Source organism: Schistocerca americana, chromosome 2, assembly GCF_021461395.2.
Source record: "Schistocerca americana isolate TAMUIC-IGC-003095 chromosome 2, iqSchAmer2.1, whole genome shotgun sequence".
Classification (NCBI taxonomy): Eukaryota; Metazoa; Arthropoda; class Insecta; order Orthoptera; family Acrididae; genus Schistocerca; species Schistocerca americana.
In genome coordinates this window covers 208,637,361-208,660,689 of record NC_060120.1, presented here as the reverse complement: position 1 = coordinate 208,660,689, position 23,329 = coordinate 208,637,361, and the positions used below count along the sequence as shown (strand labels likewise).

The 23,329-nt window shown below is 41.9% G+C and overlaps 1 protein-coding gene across 2 annotated transcripts in view; it reads left to right on the top strand.

Moving 5' to 3' along the window:
* The window catches only part of LOC124594749 (probable multidrug resistance-associated protein lethal(2)03659), a 288,064-nt gene that overhangs the window by 228,275 nt on the left and 36,460 nt on the right, over positions 1-23,329 (top strand). For both annotated transcript variants that reach the window (XM_047133129.1, XM_047133130.1), the window contains 6 exons: positions 2,524-2,810; positions 4,781-4,964; positions 7,550-7,696; positions 8,186-8,379; positions 8,481-8,764; positions 14,663-14,742. In XM_047133129.1, coding sequence (XP_046989085.1) covers positions 2,524-2,810; positions 4,781-4,964; positions 7,550-7,696; positions 8,186-8,379; positions 8,481-8,764; positions 14,663-14,742 — 1,176 coding nt within the window. The remainder of the gene's footprint in view (positions 1-2,523; positions 2,811-4,780; positions 4,965-7,549; positions 7,697-8,185; positions 8,380-8,480; positions 8,765-14,662; positions 14,743-23,329) is intronic.

Sequence of the window (23,329 nt, the reverse complement as noted above, 5' to 3'; positions counted from 1 at the left end):
ATGGTCGAAGTAGAGAGGATATAAAATGTAGGCTGGCAATGGCAAGGAAAGCGTTTCTGAAGAAGAGAAATTTGTTAACATCCAGTATTGATTTAAGTGTCAGGAAGTCATTTCTGAAAGTATTCGTATGGAGTGTAGCCATGTATGGAAGTGAAACATGGACGATAAATAGTTTGGACAAGAAGAGAATAGAAGCTTTCGAAATGTGGTGCTACAGAAGAATGCTGAAGATTAGATGGGTAGATCACATAACTAATGAGGAAGTATTGAATAGGATTGGGGAGAAGAGAAGTTTGTGGCACAACTTGACCAGAAGAAGGGATCGGTTGGTAGGACATGTTCTGAGGCATCAAGGGATCACCAATTTAGTATTGGAGGGCAGCGTGGAGGGTAAAAATCGTAGAGGGAGACCAAGAGATCAATACACTAAGCAGATTCAGAATGATGTAGGTTGCAGTAGGTACTGGGAGATGAAGAAGCTTGCACAGGATAGAGTAGCATGGAGAGCTGCATCAAACCAGTCTCAGGACTGAAGACCACAACAACAACCACCACAGAATTTCCTTTTATTGAATTTCTTGATGTGTGGCATAATTCGTATTTATTGCACACTAAAGGATATGTGCTCAACATACATTCAGTAACACGTGAACAAACTGCTTCAGTGAAACAAAAGTGAATACTAGCAAAGATAATCATTTACAGACACTAGAAACCTGCACCATTACCAACATATACAATGTATCATACGTATAATCGCTGGAAACACAAAGTTCAGTTCTTTTTGAAATAATACTGGTTTCTGTAACAGAAATACAGGGGGTGTGGTGGCATACATGACCATAACTTTAAAATTTGGTGTATATAGGTCATCTTCAATTTGAAACCCTATAATGTGTATATATCAGTGTAATCAGTAAAGACTATTGTATTCAAAAAAGTTGTAAAAAAAATTTGATATTTTCCCCCATTTATAAGTTTCTGTATCCTTAAAAGGAATGAATTTTTTGATATATTCAGTTAATTTAATGAGTTAAGCTTCAATTGTAATTTCTGTAAATTTAACGTAGTTTCAGTACCTATTATTGTGATGATACACAAGGGCCCGATTTTTGGCCCCAAGACAGTCAGTCCGCGGGAGACTTTGACGAGAAACCTAAGCTGGTTAGAACAACAACAACAACAACAACAACGCTTCAACTGAACTGTGAAATAAGGGTTACAAAATTAGGCCATGTGTTAAAACAATGACAGTGTCAGCGCCATACGTACCTTTCTATTCATAAAGAACTGTGAACTTTGTGGTTAGGTTTTTGTTGCTCGTAGATATTAAATAGTAAACTATTGTAACAGTATGTGGAGGTTTGCCTAAAAACTGTTAATGAGGCTGATCAAAAGTTAAACAATAGTGCACTGGCCATATAACTGTGTATTATTAGGGGGTTGTGAACAATAAAATTAAAGTACTGTGAAATGCAACTGTGCACCTGTCGACTACGTTATTTACTGTAGCCACTGTCTGAATCTAAAACTCATTTTTCAGCCAGTGTAGCAATACAGTATGTCGACACTGAGGACATCAAACGAAGAGGGAAAGCAAAGCAGCTAGAACCACTACATAGTGACAACATTGCTGTACAGAACATGGAAGTACGCCACTGGTCCTTGTCTAGACTTCTATCATCTCATGCAGAAATGTATACTATTGAGTATTTGTCCTACCTCAAAGGAAAGTGAATTCAGATCATAAATGGATTCAGGCAAACTGCAGTTTAAATGTGGTAAATGTTCATGAAAAGCAAAGGTTCATGGCATAATTTCCCATGGTACAGCATCACAAACTTGCTGCCCACTTCCCACTTCCCACATTCATCCTATTTCTCAGCCAAGTTGCTCTCCCTCTCCAACCCTTCCAAATTCCTGAAAACAAATCTGTGTGACATATCAATTTCTGAAGTTTCATCTGTAAATGTTGGATGAACCCTGTATTAATGTATTATGCAAAAGTAAAATAGTTGACCTCACCAGCAATTGTTTGTGAGACCTTGCATTATTCAAACAACGAATTTGGAGAAAAACCTTGTCTTATAATCTGGTAAATATGGTAATATGCGAGGGGTCCTGAAGTAGATTCACTTGACACAATTAGTCAATTGAGACCATGTCACTCCTGTAGGTTAGGTCTTAAAGAATGATAGAGTGATTACATTTTCAAAAAGAATTTGTATGTTTCTTAGAAACTTTCTTGTGCATGAATCAAAAACTTACAACCAATGCATTCCAATATCTTCGGGTGATTCCTGTATCAGATGGTGTCTGGATATTTAGATAATAAATTTTTAATTTCTTTGGTTCAAGCTGTCCAGCTATATGAACTTAGAAGTACATCAGAATGTTGAAAAGCTGTTCAATAACGTTAAGATTGATATGTGGTGCTCAGTATCTGGACCAGTTTTATGTTGACTGCCCTGTAAATACTTAAAAATGGTGTACCTTTATTGATGATGATCCCATTTTTTCTAGTCATCTTTATTACAAACCATTCTTGGTGAGCTGCCACTGACCTCAGGAAGATTGATTGTAAGAGGGAAAACATCATACGCATCACAGGAACCTTGGTTATTTGCGGGATCTCTGCGTCAGAACATACTATTTGGTGAACCATATGACAGAGTGTGGTATAAGCGTGTAATAAAAGCTTGTGCATTGGAAGAAGACTTTGCCTCATTTCCACATAGTGATAAGACCCTTGTTGGAGATAGAGGAATCATGTTAAGTGGAGGACAAAAAGCCCGTGTCAATCTTGCCAGGTAGGTACTTCCAAATTGGACGATTATTACATTACTGAAAGGCAGAAAGTGTCAGAACTGCTTCTAAGCTGAAAGCACTGTTTAGCATGTAAGGAAAAATAGTATACACATAAATATGTAGATATTTCAGGCCACAAATGGTGTCTCTGTTTCTTAATGCCAAAAAGCTCATGACATGATAAAATTGGTTTTATTTAGTTGCACATACACTCCTGGAAATGGAAAAAGAACACATTGACACCGGTGTGTCAGACCCACCATACTTGCTCCGGACACTGCGAGAGGGCTGTACAAGCAATGATCACACGCACGGCACAGCGGACACACCAGGAACCGCGGTGTTGGCCGTCGAATGGCGCTAGCTGCGCAGCATTTGTGCACCGTCGCCGTCAGTGTCAGCCAGTTTGCCGTGGCATACGGAGCTCCATCGCAGTCTTTAACACTGGTAGCATGCCGCGACAGCGTGGATGTGAACCGTATGTGCAGTTGACGGACTTTGAGCGAGGGCGTCTAGTGGGCATGCAGGAGGCCGGGTGGACGTACTGCCGAATTGCTCAACACGTGGGGCGTGAGGTCTCCACAGTACATCGATGTTGTCGCCAGTGGTCGGCGGAAGGTGCACGTGCCCGTCGACCTGGGACCGGACCGCAGCGACCCACGGATGCCCGCCAAGACCGTAGGATCCTACGCAGTGCCGTAGGGGACCGCACCGCCACTTCCCAGCAAATTAGGGACACTTGCTCCTGGGGTATCGGCGAGGACCATTCGCAACCGTCTCCATGAAGCTGGGCTACGGTCCCGCACACCGTTAGGCCGTCTTCCGCTCACGCCCCAACATCGTGCAGCCCGCCTCCAGTGGTGTCGCGACAGGCGTGAATGGAGGGACGAATGGAGACGTGTCGTCTTCAGCGATGAGAGTCGCTTCTGCCTTGGTGCCAATGGTGGTCGTATGCGTGTTTGGCGCCGTGCAGGTGAGCGCCACAATCAGGACTGCATACGACCGAGGCACACAGGGCCAACACCCGGCATCATGGTGTGGGGAGCGATCTCCTACACTGGCCGTACACCACTGGTGATCGTCGAGGGGACACTGAATAGTGCACGGTACATCCAAACCGTCATCGAACCCATCGTTCTACCATTCCTAGACCGGCAAGGGAACTTGCTGTTCCAACAGGACAATGCACGTTCGCATGTATCCCGTGCCACCCAACGTGCTCTAGAAGGTGTAAGTCAACTACGCTGGCCAGCAACATCTCCGGATCTGTCCCCCATTGAGCATGTTTGGGACCGGATGAAGCGTCGTCTCACGCGGTCTGCACGTCCAGCACGAACGCTGGTCCAACTGAGGCGCCAGGTGGAAATGGCATGGCAAGCCGTTCCACAGGACTACATCCAGCATCTCTACGATCGTCTCCATGGGAGAATAGCAGCCCGCATTGCTGCGAAAGGTGGATATACACTGTACTAGTGCCGACATTGTGCATGCTCTGTTGCCTGTGTCTATGTGCCTGTGTTTCTGTCAGTGTGATCATGTGATGTATCTGACCCCAGGAATGTGTCAATAAAGTTTCCCCTTCCTGGGACAATGAATTCACGGTGTTCTTATTTCAATTTCCAGGAGTGTATCACCTGAAAATTATCAGCATCAAATTGTAAATATCTGTATATCTGTTTATTTCTTGAACTATGTATATTTGTATGTGACTACATATATTCTATTCAAAGGAAGAAAATTATTATGTAGTGAAAATGCATTGGAAGTGTGTGTGTGTGTGTGTGTGTGTGTGTGTGTGTGTGTGTGTGTGTGTGTGTGTGTGTGTGTGTGTGGCAGTAGAAGTGTAAGATGTGGCACAGAACTGTAATTGAAGTGAATAGTGGCTGATAAACTATAGTTTTAGGTTTCCAAGATTGCTTTTCATACTAGTTACTTTATTTCAAAATTTTGAAGATAAACATTTATCTTACAGGGCAGTATATCGGAGGGCAGACATTTACCTTCTTGACGATCCGCTTTCGGCAGTTGATCCTCACGTAGCAAGACATCTGTTTGATGAGTGTATTGTAGGGCTGCTTAGAAATAGCATATGTGTTCTTGTCACTCACCAAATCCAGTTTCTTCATCATGTTGATGAAATAGTTATTCTTAATGAGGTAAGCTTCGATTTTGTGCTGTATCTCATTATTTTACTCAGATCTTTTCCATATTAACTTTTGTCCATTCTCTCCTGCCCATTCTTTCCTGTTGATGTTGTAGTGCCAATGACTGGTATAATGAGGTGCATGGTCCCCTTGTTAGATAGTGTGCAAGAAAGCTGTTTTTTCATGATTAAGTTTAGTAGTTAAGTGTGCAATCAAACCTCTGACATTGTATATTGTCCATTTGTCAATGTGGTATGCTTCATGATTCATTAAAAAATAATGAAAGGCAATTTTCAGGTACCACTTCATAAGTGATTATTGTTATTAATTAAATCAAGCAAATATTCCTTCTTGCTTTTATCTGGTTTGGACTGTTGTACAATAATTGTCAGCCCTATGTTGTTGGTACATCCTGACATTATTATTATGGTTATTTTATTAGTCAACATTGTGGTGAAACGTTGCCATAAACATAAAAAAAAAACTTACGAGCATCCTAATAATTATGATTACTAGGATCAGATTATCATTTCATCCTCTATGTATTCTTCTACCAAATAGTAGCATTTTTTCCCACAGAATCTGCTGTAATCTTCCACTTAGAATCATAGGTTTCATATTAAACATGTTTTTACACATTAATATATATTGTCATTCCCGTATATTTCAGGGATAGGTGTTCAGGTAGCAAAAATTTTTTTTTTTTGTCCCCCCCCTCATTTTATATGTGTGGTTAAAAGTAGTTTCCCCAATTTTTGTCTGCATTGTTGAAAGATTGTAATTTTGTAAATTTATATGAAGGAAACAGAATTTGTAGTTTATGAAATAAGTGACAAGATTCTTTCTGCTGTGCAGTACATATGTATCTAATAATTTTCTTCTGCAGTTTCTGTATTTGAGACACGCTATGCTGCCTGTGTTCTCTGTAAAGTGTTCTGGGGTTCTGAGTGACAGCCCTAATAAATTCCTACTAGGCCCCTCTTCCTAAAACCTTTTCATTTCTTTTAGCCAGAAGAAAAAACTCTGGCTCTCAGTGCTATTGTTTGAGGGGATTGTGTCTCGGATGCTGAGTACTTATTTTCTTTCTATACTTCATGCAACACATACAACCGATAAGGAAACCAATAATAATGGTAATAAAACAATGAAATTCTGAAACAGTTAATTTTGTGTGTTACATTTAAAGTAAAAGCAAGAAACTTTTAGTGCAGTGATGGTGGTGACACAGCAATGTCTTCATCTGTTCACAACAGAGAAAGTCTGAGTATTTTGGGCTGATATGAATTTTCCATGCTTTTTTTCTCTTATGTAATACAACAAATCAGTGTCAGGCTGTGTAATTTGCACTAACAAACTTCATTTTTGTAGTTAATCCCGTTAAAAAGAAACAAAGTGAAAATTTGTTTTTATTGTGGAAGTCACTTGTAACATGCATTTAGAATTGTTTACTTAAAGAAGATAGTGAATAATGGAGAATTTCCCTCACTGATAGATGTAACTAACAAGTAATTCATAGTTCAGCATTTTGTATGAGCTCTCTAGTTCACCGTGTTATATAGTGGGAAAATATATACTTGATTTTGAAATTAGTTCAGTGATAATTAAGCATTTACATATTATTGGTGTACTTCACTCAAATCAATTTTGCTGAATTCTTCCAGAGTCCACCTCGCTCTGGTGTACTTCACTCAAATCAATTTTGCTGAATTCTTTGAGAGTCCACCTCGCTCTTAAACTGTTTCATTGTCAGTCTCTGTGCGAATTAAGTGTTCTAGTGAAAGCGGTAAAAAAGAGGCAGATAAGAAGCTTTCTAATTATATTCATATTGAACGTTGTTAATCACACAATGTTAATAAAAATTCGGCAAGTAGAGAAAATAAAACAGTGTTGGATATAGACGGTCGGTAATGTAGTTTACGTGGAATGTTGTGTTCCTGTTAGCCTTGGTGCAATCACAAGCAGTTTAAATTAGATGTTTCCTTTTCAAGTAAAACTGAGGGAGGCTGTGAAATAAATAGCAGTATATTAGCAATACCTTAATATTCTGTGGCACCTGGTGTGCATAATTAAAGATGCAATCATTAGTGGGATGATTTTTAATTCTTACAGATCTTATAATTAATTTTCCCCAAGACATTTAAATCTCAGTATCTCCAATAATGATGGAAGCTATTCCAATGCCGGAGAGCCCTGGCAAAGTGACAATTTACGGATAAAATATGCTGAAGATATTAGTTTGTGTTTGAGAGGACACAGTACTTCGGTAGTCCGCGCAGCAATGTTTACCATAGTGTTCTGGTGATGTAAATTATCATAGATTTTTAATTGATTTTTAGGCAGTCATTAGCTGGCAATAAACTTGGTAAGAGGATGTCAGTTATTTGGAGGCTCTTTCACACTCACAATTTACTAATTTGCTCAAGTTACGTGTACTACTTCTTGGAGTAGGACAGCTATTTTCCATGTCAATAATTAAAATGAGTTTATAGCTTCATATGAATTTCAAACTATTAAAAAATGATTATCACTACATAAATTTATTTTGATAGTATCTCATTGCTTGATAGAAAATTGCTTGATTAGAAAATAATTTGCAGGGTGTAGTTGAAGCAAAAGGCAGTTACTCTGAGCTTCAGCGGTCTGGTCTGGACTTTGCTAAACTTATGAATTCTGACGAGGGAATTGCAGGCACTGCAGGAGATGGTGACTCTGAGGAAGCTGTAGAGAAATCAAATCTCATTGAGGTGAGTTGTGGTGCATTCTTTCACTGACACCAAACTCTTATCTATTAATCCTAATCCTACCCCTACCCTATACTTTGTAGGAGGTATTGTTCTGATTCTATACCCACCTCTGTTTCTTTTCTCTTTCTACAAACACACACACACACACACACACACACACACACACACACACACACACACACACACGTACGTTTGTACACATCATGTTTATGTGAAAAAAGGCTTATGGGGGTATGGAATGAATAGTAGGAGAAAGGTAGTGATGGGGGGTATGTAAGAATAACACTATGAAAGTTAATCATCTTAGGCTACTCGTTTGCATGACTTGGTGTACATAAATATCTTCATGAGAGAAACTAATGGTACTGTGATCCTAATATTAATCTCATGTGAAGTTCCTTAAATTTTATTATATCTACAGGTGTTTGTCTAAGATGTAATAAAAATATTTAATGCTAGTTTATAACCTGAAATGCCTTTTAATTTTAGCGGACAGTATCGGTAGAAGAAAACTCAGCACCACGGCAAGAAGCAGAACTGAGAACATCTGGTGGTGTCAAGAAAGCTGTTTACTATGCATATTTTTCTTATGGTGGCAACTATTGCCTGCAGTTATTCGTGGCCATTGTATTTATCCTAACACCTGTCTCTGTCCTGGGTGGTGATTACTGGCTATCTTACTGGTAAATATTTCTGTTGCAAGTTTTTGTGTATTAGTTGTAGTTCTGCTTTGGACTTACTGTATTGGAATGCACAGCTAATCACCAATTTTAAAACTTTTTAGGGCCAATTCAGAGGAAGTGCTACAAAGCCTATCCCAGGAAAATAAAACTAGTTTGGCTTTGTATAATGAGACGGAGCCAGACCTTTCACAGCATGGCTGGCTACCAAGCAGAGACACAAGTGTGTACATATATAGTGCAATAATAGGTGCTACAATTCTGATAACAATACTTCGTTCTATATCATTTTTTATTCTTTGCATACGTGCATCCATGAGGCTTCACAATCAAATGTTTATTGGAGTTACACGAGCAACTATGCATTTCTTCAACAATAATCCATCAGGTATGTGTAAATTCATACTCTAATCATTCTTTAAAAAACTGATTTTTGTAAACTAGTATGTGTGCAACACACATTGCTCAGGTGAAAGATATTGTAAATTTCAGTATGCAGTGAAGTTCTACTTAAAACTTTTCAGTTCTCTGTTTCTAAATAATTATTTTGTTTTACCTTCAAAGAAAAGTACTAAATTTTGTTTCCTTATCAAGTATTTTCTTATTCCTATAACACCTTAGCATTGTTGTTTAGAAGGCCCACATCAAACACCTCTATTAGGCGGCGAAATACCTGTATCATCTCCTGTGAATGTTTTACTCATGTATAGAAGTGGAAAATCATTTCCTGGATGATATGTAATCTGTGCTGACATGACTCTTGCCCCCATACCTTGCTAATACCACCACCACCACCACCACCACGTGCCTCAGCAAAAGATATGCCCTAATGATGTATCATGTTAATCAAACATTCGTTCAGTCGGTGCTATATTGAAAACACACCTAAGATTTTTTCCTCACCTCTCCATAAATGCTTTAATACTCTTTCACCAGCAAACCAATCTTGTGTATGCAAACAGGTTTGATGCTTTGCATTGGGAATGGAGATTACTCTGTTGTACCATTCTCTCCTTCGGTTAGGCTTATCCACGTCTGTAGCCATCCGTAAGCTGTAGGTGTTATGGTGGTGCTAAATGGCCAGCAACTCGAAGACTTCAGTCATGGATACCAAGAGTTAAGAGTTTTGTGAACAAAGATTTCCTTAGCTGTGGGGCAGGTGACTGTGTACTATTAGGTGTCTGTCACCATAGGCTCTGTGCATGCTTCAGTGACCACTGAACAGCATAACAGCAGTACATGTCGATTCACAGGGAGTGTGGATATTGACTTAATTGTGTGGATCATGAAGGTGGCACACATCTATCTAATGTATACTACCTGATGTAAGTGAAGTATCCAGAAGACATGATCAGATGTTGGTGTAACTACACACACACACACACACACACACACACACACACACACACACACACACACACACACACACACACACAATCAGTGGGTACATAATTGATTAAAGTTGAGATTAACTGTAAAAGGTAGTATGCTGTATTTAGTGCTGTTACGAGGCCCGGCAGGAGATACAAAGGTGAGAACAACATAAAATACTGAGGGATCTTAGCGAAGGACATGCAGATGCCACATGCTTGTGAGAGACAGTGTTGCCAGCACCTGGCAGAATTTGAAAGGGGCCTTGTTGGGTATCCATTTGGCCAGCTGGTAGAATGGTACAAAATCCAGATTTGTGGGACTTTCAGGTTTGACAGTGGTTCATTGTTTGACTGCAAGGAAGTGTGAGGGCAGGCACATTATTCACAAAGGTTCAGGTCGAACACAACTGGCTTCCATGAGGAAGGTTCCTGTATTGTACAGAAAACGCATAATAACCCCTGCACATATGTGCGAGCCATCTGAGAAAGTAATGGACACCCTGCCACACTTCATGTTATCTTACACCATTGGTCAGAGAATAGTAGCACTCAGGCTGAGAAATTACTGCCCCATGAAGGACTACTGTTAACACCCCCGACGCAGATTGCTGCATTTGGAGTGATGCTGTGACTGGGAAACGTCTGCTGAAGAATGGGTCACAGTGTTCAGTGATGAATAACTGCTCTGCCTTGCCCCAAATTATGATCAACAGAGAGAGATCCTATTCTTCCAATGCTTTGGAGAGGGATAGTGGCATTTCTCTTGGCATCATAAATTTGGGAGCAATCGGGTAAGACTTCAGCTCATGTCTGGTAGTGATTGAGGCAACTCTTGACAGCACAGCAAAACCTCAGACATCTGTCATCCTAGTGTGTTACTTCTGATGTGACAGTATCATGGCACATGGCATGTGTGTGTGTATGAAGTGTGTTCATGATGTTGAGGCACCCCTGTGGACAGCAACATCCCCATATTGATCCCCGAGAGAACATGTTAGACTAGCTCAGACATAAACTCCAGCCCAATGCCAGTATTGCAATTGTGTGTCAGCTTGCAGTAGGAGAGGATACAGTTGCTTTGACACCATTCCCAACTGAGTCAGTGTATGCAGCTAGGCCAGAAGTGGTGCAACATCATGCTATGAGTGGGCTCATTTTGCCGTGTGGACACAGTTTTGTAACTGTTGCAATAACATCATATACCACCTCAACCTGTGAAGTTTTGTTTCATTTCTTCCTCCCATTCTAGGTGCTTCACATTTTTTGTCACAGTGTACATGTATAATTGGATAATAGAAAATCTGGGTAGAATAAAAATAATATGAAAAAGATAAGATTGCTACTATGTAAATAGAGGCGGCACTCTAGAGGCGGCACTCAGTGGCACAGGCACATTGAGAAATTGCTTAATACTATAAGCCAGTGGATAAGTCCTTTATCAGACATAACAAAGGAAAACAATTTGCACACACACTCACACATCTTCATTCACACTTGGGTGTTGTTTTACAGTCTCTTTCCTGGATTTGGCTCAAATGAATGTACAGCCTGCAGTGTAGAACTCTTTTTTAATTCTAAAGACTCTGGGGCATGAGGGATATTAGAACAGTTTTCTCACCAATTCAGATTCTCCCCCTACTTTCATAGCAATTTCACATATGTACACAGCAGAGAAAATGCCCTAAATGATTCAGAACTCCCATATTTTCCTACTTTACCTGGGAAAGGAAGTAGTATTTTGCTTGGCACCAGAGCACATCAGAATCAAAGGAAAAGATAAAATTGATTTTGCTACAAATGAAGCTAGCAGGGGGCACTGCATAAAATACGCTGTCTGCATTTAGACGTTTCTGCACTGTTGAACTGGAAAGTCAAAAGCTGTTTGGAGACAGTGGCTAGAAATGTCTGAAAAGCAGCTGCAGTGTGTGAAATAAACTGGCTGTGGCAATCTTCCTTCCAGTCATGGAAACAGACAGTTAGCTGACCCATGTCATCTACTGTGGGGAGATGCCTGCCCAGCTGATGCCACCTGCAGGGAAGACATTTCAATCATAATATTCTAATAGCCTGTTTGCTGGGTTCATACAAGGGAATGGAAATAAATTTAAGTACGGACTTTTCCTCCATTTTAGCTGCTAATAAGATGAGTGCGGTTCAGATTTTAGAATTTTGTGAGTTATCAAGACTCCTGTCGAAACTGTTGTTTTGAGTTTCTAATGTGTTCCATTGTGATGGACGCATCACTTATAATTCAATGTTGTATTCATTTTAATCACATTCATATAATACTTCCATATGGGTGCTGAAAGCCACATGCAGTGATGTAGTGCACCCAAACAAGCTGTCAGTCATCAGGTTATTTGGCTATGTCATTCTTGAAGTGCGGTTTTACTGAATGTATGTTTGTGTTAGTTGTCATAAGTCTCTAACATTTATCCTAATTTTTCATCTGTTACTGTCTTGTTTTCTTGAGCAAACACTTAGCTGAAAGTGTTAGGAAATCCTCCAGGAAATGGTTGATGTAAATGTCAAACATTCTCAAGAATTTCCTCACCGTGGATCATTATTGTATAAAATTTAAACAGGAGAGGAGAGGAGTAATAATTGCAAAACTTCTAATAGCTTTTGGAAATAATAGTAAAACTGCTTTTTTCCTTGTACATCCCATTCAACACTTGCTCTTTATAACACCTCCGATTTATTTTATCTCGTCCCGAACCGGATCTGAATAGCAGCCCAAATAAATATTAATTAATGTGACCGTGTACCTAATGGGGCTGGCAATCGGAATTGACTGCTACGGAGTTGTTACATTCCATTTTGTCCTTCTCAAATGCTGTAATAATGAAATGTCTTTCCTTTCCTTTCCTTTCAACTACTGCCTCACAAACCTGCTTATCTTCAGTAGACATGTTTGGTTTATTTTTAATGCACAGGCAAGTAATATAAAATAACCTCTAGTAACCCAAAACACTCCTAATTACCATGAAACTAATCAAACAGTACCTGCAGTATCTTCAGTTAATCCCAAAATTGATACAATATGCATGAGTACTGAACATAGCAACTCTCAAAACCTAATAACTTCAAATATCAATTCTCACATACACAGCTTATGTAAAATGTTCTAAATAAGATAAATCACACCACTCATAAAATCTATAAATGTAAAATCCCCAAAAACAATGAGCAGATCTGTGTAATTACCATTTAGACAGCGCAGTATGCATCAATAAGTATGCTATATTCCAGAGTATGTTTCGCAAACTTTTTGGAAATTACTGTAATTGGGCACTTTTCCTAATGTCAAACTCGGTTTACAATTGTTTATTTACTGCGAAGACAGTACACTGCAATTTAATGTTAGGCCAACCAGTCGTCTTCACTCACCAACTGATGTTACCACGAGTCGCGATGTTTTGACGTTTGAAGTGGGCGTGGCGCTGTACTGCTGCCGGAGCAACGTGAAGTCGCGCTGAAGATCTGTGGCGAGTCGTCGTAGTTCTCAGCCGGCCGCTCCGTGGCGCTGCAGGCGGGCGTAGTTTGTAGTTCGGCCCCTAGATGCCGGGTCGGCACTCGGTGTCTCGAAGTCGCGCTGAAGACCGTCGGTGTAGTGCATCTGTGCTTGAACTACTCCTTGCACAGGTAGTTGGAATGACGTGTGAAATCACCTCGCAGATCGAAGCTCTTTGGCGCAACTGCTACACGGGTCTGCGTGACGTCACTCAACAATTGCGTCGCCACACGAATTGTCGTCCACATAAGAGTTCATGGGTCCACATGAAGCTGTCCGATTTTCACTATTTAAAAAGCAATTCGTGTCACAATATTACTATTAAACACTTCTGCAAAGCTTTCGTGACGAATTCTTAGTTCGTTTTGCTGTTGTAATGTTCACACGTGTCTTTCTTTAGTGTTCACTTTTCAGTTTTTCGCGCGGATTTACGCATTTGCACATTATAACACAGTTTATTGACACTATTACTCTTATCCAATATGGCAAGAAAAAAAAATTTTGTCACAATCGTAAGATGCTATTACTTCGTATTGTTCAAAATGCACCGTTTCTTGTCGCGATTTGAAAGTTTATGCTCTGTCTCGATCCAACATTGAAAAATATTTTCTCGCGTTAAGCAAGGTAAAATTACCTATTGTTCTTTACGATTCGTCCGAAAATTGCACTTGTCCTTTCACGGTAAGCCAAGGGTGTAACACCTCAGACTTATTTTATCTCGTCCCAGTCTGGATCTGAATAGCAGCCCAAATAAATATTAATTAATGTGACCGTGTACCTAATGGGGCTGGCAATCGGAATTGACTGCTACGGAGTTGTTACATTCCATTTTGTTCTTCTCAAATGCTGTAATAATGAAATGTGTGGTAACAAGAACAACACCAACACAGCTTCACTAATCAAGAACCTATATTCGTCTCAAAAACACAAAGAGAAGGAGACAGCCACTGCCTTCGTCATACATATTTAATTATGGCTAATCTCAGCACAGGCTTCTTCGTTATTCATAATCGTCACACGCTAATACAATCACTGCAATCCAAATAATGCCGGCGCGGTAGACGCAAAACCAAAAATATCGGCACAGAAATATCACTGGGGTTAAACCGCGGCGATGGCCACTCCCTTTGTCGGTAAAGCCTTGCATTACAGCAACAGGCCTCCACACGGCTCAGCCCGCAACCTGGGAACTACTCAACTCTACACTCGCCCTCGCAACACGACACTATCGATTGTTTGCCCTATCGACCTGTGCCGAGTGCAAACTTATAGTAAGGGCCTACGGACCCCTTACATCTTCCACCAAATGGTGCTACCACTCCTTAACATCCTGCTGTTAGTAGTCTGTAATAGACAATTGCAAAATAACTCATTTTATTTTCTTTGATTATGTTTTCAGGTCGAATACTCAACAGGTTTTCGAAGGACATAGGGAATGTAGATGAAGTTCTTCCTATTACAATTGTGGACTGTTTCCAGGTAAATAGTTCAGATTATTTACATTTAATATTGCCTTTTAGTTATATACATTTTTAAATGCATAACTTACAGAAGTGGGAGCTTCTTCATATGCATGCATGCTAGAGCACTTGGCTGAAGTTTCTGAGCCACACACACTATCAGATGCCCTATGTAATTCTCATAACCAGAGCTCCAGAACTGATCATCCAGGCAAATGATCCTCAGTGAAGTGACATCACTATAGTTAGATTGTTGCATATGCATAACTTGCCAGTTCTGGTATTCATATATTTAACAAAACTCCTGTTCTTGCTTCCATAATTGTGCCAAATGCATGAACAATGTCTTTATCAATTAAACCACTTCCTTTTTGTTGTTACTTTAATTTTCCCAGTTGATGTGCCTTTTTTATTCTTCTGACTTTTACCACTCACGTGATTTCAAATGACTTGACCTTTATGCTTTTACAAACAAAATCCCTTTTGCTTCCTGCAAAAGTGGAGTAAAAAGGGTATTTTATTTAAGAATAGTCATATAGCTACTGTAGAAAATAAAGATTGCAACAAACTTACTTATTTGGAACTAAGACTACATTCTCAATTCATTCGCCTAATACATGAGAAATGAAAATTATCCAACAGTTCACTTACTGGATTTCTGAAGCATTCAGTGTGGCAGAGTTCTCCAGAGTATGTGCAGTAATAACCTTTTATATACTGCAATGAGTAGGGGGGAAAGATGACAGATACCATTTGGTTAAAGTGATATTTGAGACAAACCCCAAGTGCTAGCAATTAATTCAGGCTTTGTATCATAACCATTCAGTTTTTTAGTCTGAGGATTTTTCTAAGCTAACAAGAGGTGCGTAAACATAAGTGAAACATGCAGGAAGAGTCACCTCATCTGTCTCCAGTTTACAAAAGCATTTAATATATTATTATACAGTTAGTGGTGACTTCAATCTACCTTCGATCCATTGGTGAAACAACGCATGTTTAAAGTTGGTGGTGGACATAAAACATCATCTAAAATGGTACAGAGTATTTTCTCAGAAAACTGTTTTGAACAGTTAGTTCAGGAGCCCACTTGAAGTGTAAATGATTGTGGAAACATACTTGACCTCTTAGCCAAAAATAATCTTGAGCAAACGGGAAGCAGCATGACAGAGAAGGGGATTAGTGACCATAAAGTTGTTGCAGTAAGACTGAATATTTAACATCCAAACCCACAAAAATCACAAACAATATATATGTATTTAAAAAAACCAAACAACATTGGCATGATGCCTCCTGAAGAGACAGTCTCCACTCCTTTGGGAGACTATGTTAGTGAAGACCAGATTTTGTTTGAATTCAAAGAAATAGTACCAGGGGCAATTAAGAGATATATATACCAAATTAATTAATAAGGGATAGTACTGATCCCTCATGGTACACAAAACAGACCAGAACACTGTTGCAGAAGCTATGAAAAAAGCATTAGAAATTTAGAAGAATGCAAAATCCTCAGAATTGGCGAAGTTTTACAGAAGCTCAAAATTTCACAAGATCTTAAATGCAACATGCTTTCAATAATTTCCGCATTGAAACTGTCTCAAAATCTGGCAGTTAAATCCAAACACATTCTGGTCATACATAAAGTACATCGGCGGCGACATGCAATCAATACCTTCACTCTGCAATGACGATGGTGATGATATTGATCACCACACCATTAAAGCAGAGTTACTAAATATAGTTTTCCAAAAGTTCTTCAGCAAAGAAGAGGAAGTAAATATTCCAGCACTTGAATAAGGAACAACTTTCAACATGAGTATCTTAGTAGTAGATAGCCTTGGTGTAGCAAACGAGCTTAAATTACATCATAAAGGCAAGGCCTCCAATCCAGGTTGTATACCAGTTCAGTCCCTTTCAGAGTATGCTGATAAAATAGCTCCATACTTCGTAATTGTATGCAGCTGGTCATCAAAGAAAGATTTGCACCTACAGTCTGGCAAGTTGCACAGGTAACAGTAATATCCAAGAAAGGACATAGGAGTGATCAGCGCACACGCAAGTGCACGCGCACGCACACGCACAAATCAGTTTACAGTAGGACCTTGCAACATATACAGTGTGCGAACAGTATGAATTACCTCAAAGAAAAGGATGTGCTGACAAATAGCGAATAGAGATTCAGAAAATAAAATTCTTGTGAAATGCAACTAGCTCTTATTCTTGTGAAGTAATGAGTGCTATTGACAGAGTATGTCAAATTGATTCCATGTCTTCAGTTGTCCAGAAGACTTGACACAATTCCTCACAAGAGACTTAAAACCAGACTGTGTGACTGTGGGGTGTCATCTCAGTTCTGCGGTGGGATTCATGATTTTTTGTTAGAAAAGTCTGTAGTAATTGATTGAGAGTCATTGAATAAGTACGTGTAATATTTGATTGTCCCCAAGGAAGTGGTAGAGGCCCTCTGTTTTCCTTGATCTGTAAATGACTTAAGTCAGTCTGAGCAGCTATTTTTTATTGTTATCAGGTGATGCCGTCATTTATCATTTTGTAAAGTCATCAGATGATCAAAACCAATTGCAAAATGATTTAGACAAGGTATGTATATGGTGCAAAGATTGGCAATTGGGAGCGAAGTCATCCACATCAGTACCAAAAGGAGTCTATTAAATGTTGGTTACACACCAAATCACACAAATCTAAAATTCAACTGAACACTCGGGGATTATAATTATGAATAACTTAAATTGGAATGGCAACAAAGATGATGTGGGAAAAGTGAACCAAAGATGGATATTTACTGGCAGTATACTTAAAAATGCAACAAGACTACTAGAGAGGTTGCCTGCACTGTGCTTGTCTGTCCTCTTATGGAGTAATGCTGCACAGTATGGGGTCCGCTTCAGATAGGGTTGATGGTGGACATTAAAAAGTGAAAGGAAGTGTATCTCTGTCATGCTGCTTCCCGTTGGAGAGTGCGCCATGGTTATGATTTGTGAATTGGGGTGGCAATCTTCACTGTGAGAGGAACTTCTCATGGAATTTTAATAATCAACTTTCTCCTCAGGCAACGAACATATTTTGTTGGTGCCAATGTACATAGGGAAAAATAATCACAATAAGAGATCAGAGCATAGAAAGACTAGTGTTTGTTTCTCCCATGCACTGTTAAAGAGTGGAACTATAGACAAATAGCTTGAAAGTAGTCCCATAAACCCTCTGCCAGGCACTTGTGAATTGCAGCGTAATGATGCAGATATAGTTCTGTTCCCACTAAGATAAATTCTAAATAAGTATCTGTATCAACTTGCTATATTGCAGCTCTGGTAATTAATTTTACTAATAATAGAATCTGAGACTGACAAGTTCAATGATGTTTCACTCTCTGTAATCCAAAAAGTGGTTCTGAAGCAACTGTAGTGTTTAAATTTTTGGATTACTATGTTTGATCACCAGACAGACTGAGCTGTAGAAATAACTACTACTCCAGTTGTAAGTTTTTAAATTAGAATGTCAGTGGATTTGGCCTAATTTTAAAGCACATTTTCAGTTCCGAAAATGACAGTTATTAATCTTACAATTAAAGGAAACTACAGAAGTTCTCCTCTTTGTAAAAGCCACTGAAATGTTCTTTCTGAAGATGAAGACGACAGTGTTGAAATTGGCACTGAAGGCATTTTGTTTGATGCAACAAGTAATACAGAATTTTTTCACAAATCTTAAACAAGGCATACTCCCTGATAGTGAGGTTGATATATCACTCTTCTGTACTGGTTATACATGTTGCCTTCTTTTACCTTTGATGTGATACAATAATATGTGAAGACACAAGTCAAACATAATAGCCTGTGTGTAGTTTCTCTTACTACATCTGCTAAAATGAACAGAAGTGATCAGTCAACTTTACGAATACCTTACATGAATTTGGATGTCACAGCATTAATGCACTAGACTTGTACGTGGGAGGAGTGAGATTGAAATCTTCCTGTTCACAGTGGATTAGGTTATCAATAGTTTTTTGAAGTCATTCTAGGGTATGCCGTGATTTAGGTAGTACCCAAGTGGTCGTGTGCAGCTGTAATATGGGATTACACCTGCTGACACTTCCAGATGCCCCCCCAGGGGATCCACAACTCTTTTGTGGATACGTGCGTAGCGAGCACGGGGCCCCGAGCTAATGTGGCCTTCCTTCCTTTCCGGGCTGCATACCTTCCCTTTCCGCATCCTTCCCCATCCCCTGTCTTCACCCCCCCCCCCCCCTCACCTCTTGCTCTTTCCTTCACTTTCTCCCCCTCTGGGAGTATGGTTTGCGCCTACGTCCGGAGACGGACGCTTGTAAATGTACTGCATTCTTCTTCTTCCTTGCTTGTATGTCTTCTTCCTTCCTTTGTCCATCTCCTTTCCTTACCTCTTCTCTTTACCCTTTTCTCCGCTGCGGCGTTTGAGACCCCCTCTTCTTTCCTTTCCCTTTCTCTTTCTTCCTCCCTGTGCGTGTCTGAAGGCCGACCCACGCACTTCCATGCGTAGCCGGTGACGGGGTAACGCGTAATTCCCCGCCCCGGGTAGACAGGTAGGACACGTACGTACCCCCTGGTAAAGGCCAGGCCCAGGGAGGGGTGATTACCCGAGCTGATACCTTCCGAAAGTGCCGATTGGTCCCTCCGTCCGTATGTCGGGAGGTGTGACCTGAGGTGTGAACAATCACCTAAGGCGGGTGTGCCCTCGGTGAGGGCCCCCACAAGGGAGGAGCGCGCCATCGGAGACGCCGGTAATCATGGGGGATTCTTCCGCAATGGTTTCCTCACCTTCCACTATGTCTGCTCACACACGTAAGTTCACTGAGTCTCAGCCACAGACGGTTCTTCCATCGTTGCCACAGTTCCTTGTTGTTTCTCGGTCTGACGAAGGTCACGACTTCTCCACGGTCAACCCTTTCATTATTCAGAAAGGTGTCGACGCAATTGCGGGTCCTGTAAAGTCTTGTTCCAGATTACGGAATGGCACCCTGTTGTTAGAAACACACAGTGCCCTCCAGGCTCAAAAATTGCTGCGTACTTCTCTGCTCCACACCTTCCCTGTCCGGGTGGAACCGCACCGTACCTTAAATTCCTCGCGTGGAGTCGTTTATACGCGCTCCCTCGATGGATTGTCTGACGAAGAAATTCAGCACTATCTGTCTGACCAAGGCGTCACGGCTGTTCATCGGGTTATGAAACGGGTTGACTCGAACATCATTCCAACCCGCACTGTCTTCTTGACATTTGACAAAGTTCAACTCCCATCAAAAATCAAAGCAGGCTATGAGATAATTTCCGTTCGCCCTTATGTCCCAAACCCTACGCGTTGCTATCGATGTCAGCGGTTCAACCACACCAGCCAGTCCTGTTCCAATCCGGCCAAATGTGTTACGTGTGGCAGGGATGCCCATGAGGGTGCTTGTCCACCTCCATCCCCTCGCTGCATCAACTGTATGGGTGACCACGCTGCTTCCTCTCGAGATTGCCCTGTTTTTAAGGACGAAAAGCTGATCCAGGAAATAAGAGTGAAGGAAAAGGTGTCGACCTTTGCTGCTCGAAAGTTACTCGCCAGTCGACAGCCCACCGTGCCTCAGAAAGGAAAATACAGCACTGTCCTTGCTTCTCCTCGGCCAACAAAGGAGGCGGCCACGCAGACTTGCGACCTCACATTTAGTACCACGGTCGTCAGATCGGCCAGCGCAAAGATCGCCCGTTCAACCTCACCTCTTTCGCCTGCCCACTCTATGGCTCACCCTTCGTCGGGTTCTGCTAAATCTCGAGCCCAAAAGTCAGACGCCAAGTCTTCAAAAAAAGAGCATTCTCGTGAAGAGTTTTTACGTACTGCAACTTCACAACCATCGGTTCCTCAATCATCTAAACATACCTCCAAGAAGGCTACGAAGAAACACAGTTCCTCTCCTTCTCCGCCAAGGCGTGTCCCATCTACAGCACCACCTGGCGGAAATCGCCCTCGGCCATCTTCTGTGTCGCCGAAGCGCACTGTTGGTGGCCGGTCAACTGGCCGATCGTTGGTGGCAGGAGCTGCTCCTGACCAACCTATGGATCAGGATCTTCTGCCTTCGACTGAATGCCATTCCATGCTGTCGGTCGCAAGCTCTGAGCAGTCGTTGAGTTGACAGCACCCTTGGTCACGTTCCTCCATTTTCTGTTCACCCTATGTCCATTATCCACTGGAATATCCGCGGAATTCGCGCCAATCGGGAGGAATTGTCGATCCTCTTACGATCCTACTCGCCGGTCATCTTCTGTCTTCAGGAAACAAAGCTGCGTCCCCATGACCGCTTTGTTCTCCCTCATTTTCAGTCCGTCCGATATGACCTCCCCTCTGTTGAAGGCTCTCCAGCCCATGGAGGACTCATGATTCTGCTCCATGATACTCTCCATTATCACCCAATCCCCTTAAACACTTCCTTCCAAGCTGTCGCCGTCCGTCTTTCCCTTTCTGGATACACGTTCTCTCTTTGTACGGTATACATTCCATCGTCTACACCAATGACACGAGCTGATCTCCTTCATCTTCTTGATCAGCTTCCACCCCCCTATTTGCTGGTTGGGGACTTCAATGCCCACCACCCGCTTTGGGGATCTCCACATCCTTGTCCACGTGGCTCACTATTGCTAGACGTCTTCCACCAAGCGGATTTAGTCTGCCTCAACACTGGGGTCCCCACATTTTTGTCTGCCTCCACGGCACATTTATCCCATTTGGACCTTGCGGTCGGTACTGTTCCGCTAGCTCGGCGCTTCGAATGGTTCGCCCTTGATGATACACACTCGAGTGACCACTTTCCATGTGTTCTTCGACTGCAGCCTCAACTGCCATATATGCGCTCGCGACGCTGGAAGTTTGCCCAAGCCGATTGGACACTTTTTTCGTCTCTAGCGACATTCGATGACCGTCGCTTTCCCAGCGTCGACGATGAGGTCACACATTTTACCGACGTTATTCTCACAGCTGCAGAACGTTCAATACCACGCACCTCCGAATTGCCCCGGCGCCCTCCAGTCCCTTGGTGGAACGAGGCATGCCGTGACGCAATACGTGAGCGGCGACGTGCTCTTCGCATTTTCCGTCACCATCCAACTTTGTCCAACTGTACCCGATATAAGCAGCTCCGTGCGCGATGCCGTCGCGTCATCCGCGATAGCAAGAAGGCATGCTGGAAATACTTTACTAGCTCATTTAACAACTTCACTCCCTCCTCGGAAGTTTGGAGTCGGCTTCGACGGTTCTCAGGCGCGCCTAGTTTCTCCCCGGTCTCTGGGCTCACTGTCGTGCATGATACCTTAGTGGACCCCGTCGCAATTTCTAACTCATTGGGTCAGCACTTTGCTGAGATTTCGAGCTCTTCAAATTACCCGCCGGCGTTTCTCCCGAAGAAACGTGCAGCGGAAGTGCGACATCTTGCTTTCTCCTCTCAAAATCACGAAAGCTACAATACTGTTTTCTCCATGCGCGAACTCCAACATGCACTCTCTTCTTCTCGCTCCTCTGCCCCAGGACCGGATGGTATCCATGTCCAAATGTTGCTGCACTTATCAACCCATAGCCTGCGTTACCTCCTTCGCCTTTATAATCGAATTTGGACCGACAGTACCTTTCCCAGGCGATGGCGGGAAGCTATTGTCGTTCCCGTTCCGAAACCTGGAAAGGACAAACATCTCCCCTCTAGCTATCGCCCCATTTCTCTCACGAGTAGTGTCTGTAAGGTTTTGGAGCGTATGGTGAATTACCGTTTAGCTTGGTGGCTGGAGTCCCGCAGTCTTTTAACACCAGCCCAATGCGGATTCCGAAAGCATCGTTCTGCTGTTGACCATCTTGTTGCTCTCTCCACTTATATCATGAACAATTTTCTCCGGAAACGCCAAACGGTAGCAATATTTTTTGATCTGGAGAGAGCGTACGATACCTGTTGGAGGACAGGCATCCTCCGCACACTGTTCTCTTGGGGCTTTCGAGGCCGGCTGCCCCTTTTTCTTCGCGAATTTATGGCAGAGCGCACATTTAGGGTGCGGGTGAACACTACTCTCTCCCGTACTTTCTCCCAAGAAAACGGGGTACCCCAGGGCTCCGTGCTGAGTGTTGTACTGTTTGCCATCGCCATTAATCCAATTATGGATTGTCTCCTTCCTGATGTCTCGGGCTCCCTCTTTGTGGACGATTTTGCGATCTACTACAGTTCTCAAAGGACCAGCCTTCTTGAAAGACGTCTTCAAGGATGTCTCGATCGCCTCTACTCGTGGAGCATCGAAACCGGCTTCCGTTTCTCACCCAGTAAGACCGTTTGTGTTAATTTTTGGCGACGTAAGGAGTTTCTTCCGCCCTCCTTACATCTAGGTCCTGTCAACCTTCCGTTTTCCGACGTCGCTAAATTCTTGGGTCTTATGTTTGACAGAAAACTGTGCTGGTCCTCCCACGTTTCCTATCTTTCGGCTCGCTGTCTGCGTTCCCTTAACACCCTCCGTGTCCTGAATGGTACCTCTTGGGGAGCGGACCGGGTGGTCCTTCTCCGCCTCTATTGCGCCTTAGTGCGCTCGAAATTGGATTATGGAAGCATAGTCTACTCCTCT